The sequence below is a fragment of the Sorex araneus genome, chromosome X, assembly GCF_027595985.1.
Source record: "Sorex araneus isolate mSorAra2 chromosome X, mSorAra2.pri, whole genome shotgun sequence".
Taxonomy (NCBI): Eukaryota; Metazoa; Chordata; class Mammalia; order Eulipotyphla; family Soricidae; genus Sorex; species Sorex araneus.
In genome coordinates this window covers 307,819,263-307,829,473 of record NC_073313.1, presented here as the reverse complement: position 1 = coordinate 307,829,473, position 10,211 = coordinate 307,819,263, and the positions used below count along the sequence as shown (strand labels likewise).

Sequence of the window (10,211 nt, the reverse complement as noted above, 5' to 3'; positions counted from 1 at the left end):
CAGAACATAAACCCCCAGAGATCAGTTCTGTGAGGCTGGGCTGCCCCAACTGCTCCTCCCAGGGCCTCCCCCACTGAAGGTGTGTCAGATGCAGCCAGGCTGTGCAATGATGGACAGTTCTGGTACATGTTGAAGGAACATCTTCAGGCTCAATTATTCTCCTTGTCATTCCAGCAGTACAGACATGACAACAGATCTGTTGTTTGAATTTATAGAGATTATTTCCCTGAAGTAAGTAGGTGACGGTGTCATTCAGAGTTCATATGTGCCAGTCTGGTCACTCTAGAAGGCCGAGAAAACATGTTTTAAAAGATATTTTTTAATAATCACACATATTGCCACCCCAGTTGTGAGGACACGTGAGCAGCTGCATAGCCTCACACTGAGGGTGTCTCACAGGGCGCATCCTCCCCTGCCATGATGTCTTGTCTGGTGTCGGCCATAGGGAGAGACTGCAACGCACCGGGGGACAAACCCTCACAATCCTGTGGGGAGCGGGGGAAGGGAGACTGAGATTTACTCCCTTTTCTGAGGGATTTTTATCCTGAAATCTTAATGGGAAATAAACAATTTTAGTGACAGGAGCTGTGGTATATTATCCTGGATACCCTTGAATGTGTAGAGGGGTATAAACTTCATTTCAAGGTAAGGGTGGGGGCAATTAAGGCAAGTAAGAGATCATCTATAAAAGGAAAGTCATCACCCCTTACTTAGCCCAAAGTCTTATACTGAGTCCTCGTGAGAAATACCCTGGATCACAGTGCCTGAGCTTCCCTGCAGGCCAGGCCTTGATGCTCTCAGAGGGAATGTAAATCTTTTGAGATCATTGTTACCTTAGGAAACGCCACATTATTGATGATATTTTCCCAGTCTTGTTGGCCAAAAGCCCATCATTTATCTAGTAATATTGATTTTCCTTGTATTTGAATCCCTAGAATGGGAATATAGTAATATTGGTGGAAAACATTTTAATTACTTTTCAGAAGACAGACATTGAGATCTGTGTCGCAAGTTTTATTTTCCACTTTCCCTCAGCACAGACCAACCACTCAGAGCCTTTACCAAACTGGTCCCGCATGTGGGCAGGAAGCCCCTGGGCCATGGAGTTGCTGTTCCCTGAACACGGGCTCTGAGTCCCCCAGACCCTGGGCTCTGGCTCCAGCTGAGAATGGGAATGTGGGGGCTCAGGGGCAGGTGCCTGTGACCCAGGCACTGACATGAGACCTTGGCTCAGCCCATGCAGTGTCACCCCTGCCTGCTCTAGCACATCAATGGCACCAGCAAGACCTTGGGGACACGATCAACAGAGGGACACCTGGAGCTCAGTCTCCATGTCTGGGTTCTAGTGCAGCCTGTGGCCCAATATCCAGCTTCCTTCAGGGTTCAGCAGAGTCTCTGTACATATACAACAGCAACAGCAACCCGGGAAGAACCCGGGAAGTTTCCAGATATCTGTCACGTGTAACATCCACACTGACATGTGTATCACACAGTGTTGGCTGAAGGGAACAGGAATATCTGTATCACCTGGTGTGCTGGTGATGTGGCTGGGTTTTTAATACCTAAATATCACCTTGATTTTGATCAAACATAGTGGAAAGACTTTAATTGGACCAAAGTAATACTTTAAGATGACATAAAATAAGCTACTAAGTTATGAAGGGAAGTACTTATTTTTGAAGTGCCAAAAAGCCATTTTTGGAAACATTTATGCATAAGATCAAATCTTATACATAATCAAACCCATGCTCTGCACTTTAGCACTGTGATTCCATGGTTCATCAATTTGCTTGAATGGGCACCAGTAACGTCTCCATTGTGAGACTTGTTATTACTGTTTTTAGCATACTGAACATGCAATGGGGAGCTTGCCAGGCTCTGTCATGCAAGTGGGATAGTCCTGGTAACTTGCTGGGCTATCCAAGAGGGATGGAGGAATTGAACCCAGGTCATCTGCGTGGAAGGCAAATACCCTACCTCCTATGCTATCATCATAAAGAAAAAAATCCAGTACCAGGAATGCAGATAAGTAAATGAACTGGAGGATATGTTTTTCACGTCTGAGGCCCTGGGTTAGATTCCTGATGCCAACACATTAAACAGTGCTATTGGGCACTAATGGTTGGAATGTCACACTGATTTCTAAAGCAGCCGTGAGGACAGACCTCACCAGTCATATCCATAGACTGATGGCTCCCTAGGTGCAGCACCAGTGATTGCCTCACTGGTGCAGCAGCTGTGGGTGTCAGAGTGAGTCTGGAGAGCTCTGGAAGGAGGCATGGAGCTGGATTGCCAAGTCTACCTCAGGAGTCAGGAGCCCTCTGCTCCCCGACACACCCCCACTGCTCACCTGGCATTTCACCTGCAGCTTCCTCTTCCTTCCTGAAGATTTTTCTGAAATTAGATCCATGACATGCGAGGATGAAAGAAACTAACACTCAGCTCCTGGTGACACACTCCCTCCTGAATAACTGGTCCCTTGTTCATGGTTACTTCACAGTTAGCTTAGAATTTTATTATAAAGAGAAGTCCTTATTTGCTTTGTGCTTACAGATTGGCCTTGTGTTGTGTATTACAGCATGTGTTTCAAAGATTGACGTAAAAAGTCTCTCCTGAATCCCTAGGACCAGCATCTGAAATCATTTTAGCTGCTGTATTCTGAAATAGCCACTAGATGGAGACAGACCCCATAACCGACCATGCAGGGAGCCTGCATCTTAAAAGCACTGGGAAGGTAACTGAGCTAGTGTCCCATTGTCAATAGGGACAGTAGGTCCTGTGGGAATGATGGAAAATGTATGGAAGTGTTGTCAGAGGCTGAGGTTTATGCAAATTATCATGTTCTTGCAGTGCGAGCAGAAGTCCAGTATTACCTCTCTGCTGGAAACATTAGTGGAGTTACCCCTTCTCCACAACTCCCCAATTTATGTTGTGACATTATTTCATCAGGACTGTAAATGGGGATGATAAATTGCCACTTATTGTAAAGTAAAGTCACAGGATGTGTGACTTTATAAAGTATAAAGAGACACCAGGAAACCCTCTCTGTCCCCACCGGCACTCACCCAGGAGTAGCCTGTGAGGACAAGGTGAGAGAGGGGCTCCTGCTCACAGGAGGATGGTCTCACAGGATGTGATCTTGAGAGATCTTGATCCTCACTCTCCAGACTCTCGGAGTGTGAGAATCCTGTGTGTGTGGTTTGAGCCCCCCAGCCTGTGTGTTCCTGTGAGGGAGCCTTAGCTAATGCTTCACACCCCTGGACCCTCAGACCTGGGCTGCCTCAGGGGCACCTCAGAGAAGGGGCTACCCCATTATTTCTTCTACCCTGCACTCTGCTCAGGCTTCATGCTCAGCTTGTTTGTTGAGCCTGACTTTGCCTTTAGGATGAAGCTGGTTTTACTTTGATTCTGACCAGAATTACATCAAACCAAATGGTCCTAAAACTGCATTTCTCAGCCAGCTCTCTGAGTATTGTGACTATCCCACAGTATTCACAGTGACCATCCAGTCCTATGAACAGGACATGAGGGACCCCAAATGAATAAATGTTTTAGATAATATTTTGGTTTCTTTGGGGGGGTCACACCTAGCAGTGCTCAGGGTTTACTCTGGGTTTTTCCTTTGGTGATCACTCCTGGATAAGTTTGTGATGGAGGATTTTGTGGTGGAGAAATGAAAAGGTTCTGCAAGCATTTGCTCTAGTTGGACTGTGTCCTCTATCCCATCCAGACACACCATCATCTGATCATCTCATAAGAGAGTCAATATCACAGGCACCAGGGAGAAAGACAAAAATTGTAGTCTAAGGAGCTCTTGCTCATTTGACATCAGGTTATTCATCAATTTGCTTGAGTGGGTGCCAGTAACATCTCCATTCATCCCGTCACATGTTAGTGTAGCCCAATGGCCTCTGCTTGTTCCAGGAACATAAAGAGCCTCAAACCCAAACCGTTGGTTCAGGGTCTTGATGAAGAAATCTGCCCATCTCGTAGGTGGGCGACAATGCGTTCTTTTGACGTCCCATAGAATCCAGTCAGAAACGGCTCTAGTCCAGTGGTCATCTTCAAATTGCATTATGTGTCTGGCCCATCTGATTTTCGACTCCTTGGCAAATGAGATAGTATCCTTGATTCTCAGTCATCAATGGAGGTTGGAACTCTGGATTCCTTCTCTCACTTGAGTGAAGCGTGATAATCCTAGCATAGATCTTTCGATTCCTCTTTGGGAGACCTGAATAGCATTTTTATCCTGTTTTCGTAGGTCCCAGGTCTCTAAGAGGTTCTTTGTCCTCTTAGCTACTTCTTCGACACTTTTGAAGGCATTCAACGCCACTCTCTTCTTCCTGTGTAGCTCAGGTGCCAGGTCATTGGTCATGTTGAGTTCTCGACCTAGGTATACATAACTGCTGCATTAGGAGTGTAACAGTAACAGTAACAGTAACAGTAAGGAACTCTTAGTGCATGAAAATGGGTGTGTATTAAGACTTTCTGAGTGTGAAGGAAAATCCTGATATCTGGGCAAGATGGAAGTGTTGGGACAATCATACAAACTGAGGGAGAGTGCTGGGATCAGCTGCTGGCAAGGCAGAAACTATCTGATCATTTAGTTACCAATGATGATATCCATACTTTTCCGACTCAGTACATCTCCTCCTGGGGGTAATGACAGTTTCTCATAATAAGAATGACAGGATGTCAGAGCAAGGAAGAGACCCTCTGGCCTAGATTATATCCACAGGTGTCAAATAAAAGATCTTTGAAGAATTTCTTAGCATGACTGTGACACTGTGATCTAAAACTGTGACACTGTTATCTGTGAGGCAGAGAACAAGTAGCCAGGTCCTGACTCTCAGAACCAGAGGACCTGCCCTTCTGTGCTCACACTGGGGCCTTCCTGTGCCTCAGGGAGGAGCATGTTCTCTGTGGGCAAAGTTCTGCTTCCCCAGAGGGACCCACACCCCTGACTTCCCTGTAGCTGGGCTGGTCCCAACACACACCCTCCCCCCTCTGCCTGCCCAGTCTGCCCAGCCCCCTCTCATTTGCAAGTGCTCAGAGCTCATGCCTGGACACTCAATAATAGTCTGTGTCCCCCTGCAGGGTCAGTCTCTGTCACACCCAGAGTGGACATGAGGGTCCCTGTGCAGCTCCTCAGTTTCCTGCTGCTCTGGCTTCAGGGTATAAAAGAAATGCGGGTTTCCATGAATTTGGACTTCCTGGGTCTTCAAGGAAATTATCTAACTTATAATTTATGATAATGATGTACACTTATACTTTTTTCTCAGGTGCCAGGTGTGATATCCAGATGAGGCAGCCTCCATCCGTGTCTGCATCTCTCTCTGGAAGACAAAGCCACCATCAACTATAAGGCCAGTCAACACATTTACAGCAATTTATACTGGTATCAAAAACCAGGAAAAGCTCCCAAGCTCCTCATTTATACTATCAGTTTAGGACAACACGTCCCTCCCAGGTTCAGTGGCAGTGGATCTGGGACAGATTTCACTCTCATCATCAGCAGCTTCAAACCTGAGGAAGCTGCCACTTATTACTGTCTACAGTATAAAGCTTACCCTCTCACTGTGACACATGCCAGAACACAAATCCCCAGAGATCAGCTGTGTGAGGCTGGGATGGCCCAGCTTCTCCTCCTGGTGCCTTTCCTGCTGAGAGTGTCCGATGCAGCCATATGGTGATTCCACAGGAAAGTTGTGAGAGATGTCACAAGGAGGTTCCTGACACCCCAATTCTCTCCCTCCATCTGCATTCCAAGAACAGAGATATGTTCAATCCTGCTGATGTAATCTTTCATAAACAGTAGAGGTTATTAAGGACGAGGAACCTGGATTCTAATACAGTTAAGGTTTATGAAAAGAAATAGGGGTCTCCAGAGAACTTTCAAACAAGGACTAATATTAGCATTTATTTATGTACAAAATTATGTTTACAAAATTATATTCTCTACAATATTTAGCAATGCACGGTTCAGAGAGATCCTACAGAGGGTAAGGCAGGTGTTTTGCATGTGGCTGGGTTCTATAGTACCCTGGCCTGTCAGGAGTAACCACTGAGCACAGAGCCAGGAAAATGCGGGGTTTGGACCAAAAACATAAAGAAGGAAATGAAGAAGAAAGAAAGGAAGAAAGAAAGAAAGAAAGAAAGAAAGAAAGAAAGAAAGAAAGAAAGAAAGAAAGAAAGAAAGAAAGAAAGAAAGAAAGAAAGAAAGAAAGAAAGAAAGAAAGAAAGAAAGAGAGAGAGGAGAGAGGGAGAGAGGAAGGAAGGAAGGAAGGAAGGAAGGAAGGAAGGAAGGAAGGAAGGAAGGAAGGAAGGAAGGAAGGAAGGAAGATTAAAGAGAGAAAGAATGGGAGAAAGGAAGAGAGGGAGAGAAAGAGGAAGGAAGGAAGGAAGGAAGGAAGGAAGGAAGGAAGGAAGGAAGGAAGGAAGGAAGGAAGGAAAGAAGGAAGGAAGGAAGGGAGGGAGGGAGGGAGGGAGGGAGGGAGGGAGGGAGGGAGGAAGATTAAAGAGAGAAAGAAAGGGAGAGAGATAGTAAGAGAGGGAGGGAAAGAGAAAGGAAGAAAGGAAGGAAGGAAGGAAGGAAGGAACGAAGGAAGAAAGGAAGGAAGGGAGGGAGGGAGGAAGGAAGGGAAGGAAGGAAGAAAAAATGAAGGAAAGAGAAAGGAAGGAAGGATGGAAGGAAGGAAGGCAGGAAGGAAGGCAGGAAGGAAGGAAGGAAGGAAGGAAGGAAGGAAGGAAGGAAGGAAGGAAGGAAGGAAGGAAGGAAGATTAAAGGAAGAAGGAAAGGGAGAGAGAAAGTAAGAGAGGGAGGGAAAGAGAAAGGAAGGAAGGAAGGAAGGAAGGAAGGAAGGAAGGAAGGAGGGAGGGAGGGAGGGAGGGAGGGAGGGAGGGAGGGAGGAAGGAAGGAAGGAGGGAGGGAGGGAGGGAGGGAGGGAGGGAGGGAGGATAGAGAAAGTAGAAATGAGGAGATGAGAGGGAAGTGAATGGAAGGGAAGGGGAGACAGGAAGGGAAAGAAAAGAAGGGGAAGGGAAGGGGGAGGGGAGAAAAGGGAAGGGAAGGGAAAGGTAAGGAAGGGGAGGGAATGGAAGGGAATGGAAAGATGAATGAAAAGAGAAAAAATAAGTCATAGGATACCCCCGGGTGCCACGCCTGAGTCCCACAAAACAAAAGCAAAAACAAAAACCCTTCCAGACACAGTCCTTTCTTCCCCAAGGTCCAAAACAAAAGCACAAGCTCAAGTCACACAGCTGGGGAGGATTTTTTGGATTTTCTTCATTATTTGGATTTGGGAATGACAGTCAGGGCTGCAGGACTGCAGGGCACCAGGCAGCCTAGCAGGGCCCCTCCCCAAACCAGCCCCACAGGCAAACAGGCCTAAGCAGAGGCACAAGTTAAGGAGATAGAAATGAAATTTGGGGGGTTCCTAACAAAATAGGGAGAGTCACTTGTCAGGACAATAGTGCTCATGTACTGATTAAGCTATTTGTTAGAGTCTGCTGCCATCTTATATAGTTAAAGAAAACATCATCCACACACTGTGGAACCAAGGAAGGGTTGAAAGTTTGCAAGATCTAGACCCTAATATTTTAAGTTCAGTAATCTGCGCTGGTTATGGAACCCCCTGAGAGTCTCTGGGTTGAATCCCTAACATACCCCCCTGGGATTCACAACCCAGGGTCTGCTATGACAAAAAGCACCCCCTGCACCATTCTCTAGAGAGACAATTTGCTCCAGTATGATATATTGCTGTGATTGAGTTTAAGCCTTATTAATGCATGTATAATTGTTCTCTTTCTTTAAATATAGTACAATGTAGTTCAACTTGCATCATCTTCATTGACACTTTGTGGTATAGTTTGAGAGTATAAATGCAACCTCGGAAAAAAAAGAGATATTTTTGTTTTAAGTCAAACTCCTTGAACATATGTGTCACCATGAATTCAATTAACTAGGCCTCAGGGAAAGGAAATCCCAAATTCATAATTATAATATTGTGAAACTATTTACCTGATTACAACAGAAACAGAGAAATTTGACTCTCTCATGTCAATTCTAAATGTTGAGACTTGGGTCCGGAGCCATAGGACACTTGTCTTGCACATAGCCAACCTGGGTTCAAGTCCTGGCATTATATATGGTCCCTGAGCATGACTAGGAGTGACTCCTGCATGCAGAGCCAGATGTCAGGCCTGAGCATCACTGGGTGTGACCCAGAAAATAGCAAAAAGAAATAAAAAAAGAAGTTTGAGACTCTGCACATCAAAATCAGGAGATTCTTACATGGGACATATGGGACACATTGCTTACCTGAGAGTGACCTAGATACATATTTACAGAGCTAGAGCACCTGATAAAACAGAAATATACTAATTGTGAGAGACAGTGTGAGGGGGCTGGAGTGATAGTGTAGTGTGTAAAGTGATTGCCATGCGTGGAGCATCCCATATGGTCTCCCGAGTACTACTAGGAGCAGTTCCTGAGTGAAGAGCCAAGAATAACCCCTGAGCACTGCTGAGTGTGGCCCCCAAGCAAGCAAACAAAACCATAAACCAGAACAAAAGAAACATTGACACACATCTGTGTCACCCACAGTTAGACTGACAAGTGTTCCATCTTAACCACTACCATCCAGGCTAAGTGAATGTTTCCACTATATTTCATAGACTAGAAGACAAATTTGTCACTTGCTCAAGAGAATCAACTCCTTCCTTGAGGTCTTTACTCACTGGTGCACCCACCCGTGTATTTGCATGCTGTGCCCGGGGAGGGTCTATATTGGACAATCTCCCATAAGAGTCAGCTCTATCTGGCTTTCAGCTATCAGGTCTTCTCAGATCAACTCGCAAAATGAGGTTCCCTGCTCAGTTTCTGGGTCTGCTTATGTCCTGCATCCCAGGTAAGGGGAGCAGGGAGAGGAGAAAGAATGGATTTGGGGAAGAGAGGATTTGGAGGGCCCACTGGTCTCCTCGTGTGTTCTATTTGTGTGTCAGACTGTGTGAGAGAGAAACATCAGGAAAGTGGGGATGGCCCAGGGAAGGTGTAGAGGCCTGTTTCCCCATCCCTAAGTTCTCTTCACTGTGGTGACATCCTTCTGGTGCAGGGGTATAAATCATTCAAGTAATGACTTTCTCAGAAAACAATATTTTCCAAAAATAAATTGCAGAATGGAAGTAATAAAATTAAGCCTATATTTGGATGTAACCTGATACTTTTAAAAAGCAATTTTCCAGGATCCAGAAATGATGTTGTGATGACCCAGAGTCCACTCTCCCTGTCCATCATCAAGGGAGAGCCAACCTCCATCTCCTGCACATCTAGTGAGAGTATCGTGAATAGTAAAGGAACCTATCTGAATTGGTTCCATCAGAAGCCAGGCCAACCTCCAAGGCTCCTTTTCTATACCGTTTCTAACCGACAGCCTGGGGTCCCAGACAGGTTCAGTGCCAGTGGGACAGGAACAAAATTCACTCTTCACATTAGCAGGGTGGAGCCTGAGGATGTTGGCACTTACTACCGCATGCAAGCTTCAAGGTTACCTCACACAGTGATACAGCCCTGAACATAAAACACCCTGCTTGGCCTGCCCCAAATGTCCACACTTGTTCTTTGCTGGGGAGTAGACAGCAGAGTCTCTGAGTCAGTGAGAGGAAGGCAATGGGGGTCTCAGGGGAGGAGGCTGCAGCTGTGTGTCTGGCCCAGGAGAGCCCCTGCTGTACTGCAGACACCCCACATTGGGGCCTGGTCAGAGGCACAGGCCTGGCCTGGCAGAGCAGCAGGTATGCAGGGGGCTGTGCGGTGAATGATCAGTTTGAGTGAACTGACAGCTGATGGGCAACCCCACTTCACCCTTCCAGTTTTTTTTATTTTTTTTTAATTAGTGAATCACCTTGAGGGTACAGTTACAGATTTATACATTTTTGTGCTCATGTTTCCCCCACACAAAGTTCGAGAACCCATCCCTTCACCAGTGCCCATTCTCCACCACCAGTAAACCCAGCATCCCTCCCGCCCTCCCCCAGTCCCATCTCCCCACACTCCACACTGTCACTGTGGCAGGGTATTCCCTTTTGTTCTCTCTCTCTCTGATTAGGTGTTGTGGTTTGCAATAAAGGTGTTGAGTGGCCATTGTGTTCAGTCTCTAGTCTACATTCGGCATGCGTCATCCTTCCCCTGCATGACCTCCGACCACATTTTACTT

At 46.1% G+C, this 10,211-nt stretch overlaps 1 gene segment (V, D, J or C); it reads left to right on the top strand.

The window, feature by feature from the left end:
• The first annotated feature begins 8,860 nt into the window (after positions 1 to 8,860).
• Positions 8,861 to 9,572, top strand: LOC129399908 (immunoglobulin kappa variable 2D-29-like). The segment is given in 2 exon segments: positions 8,861 to 8,909; positions 9,244 to 9,572. Coding segments are annotated over 2 exon segments (378 nt in total).
• Positions 9,573 to 10,211: the final 639 nt, after the last annotated feature.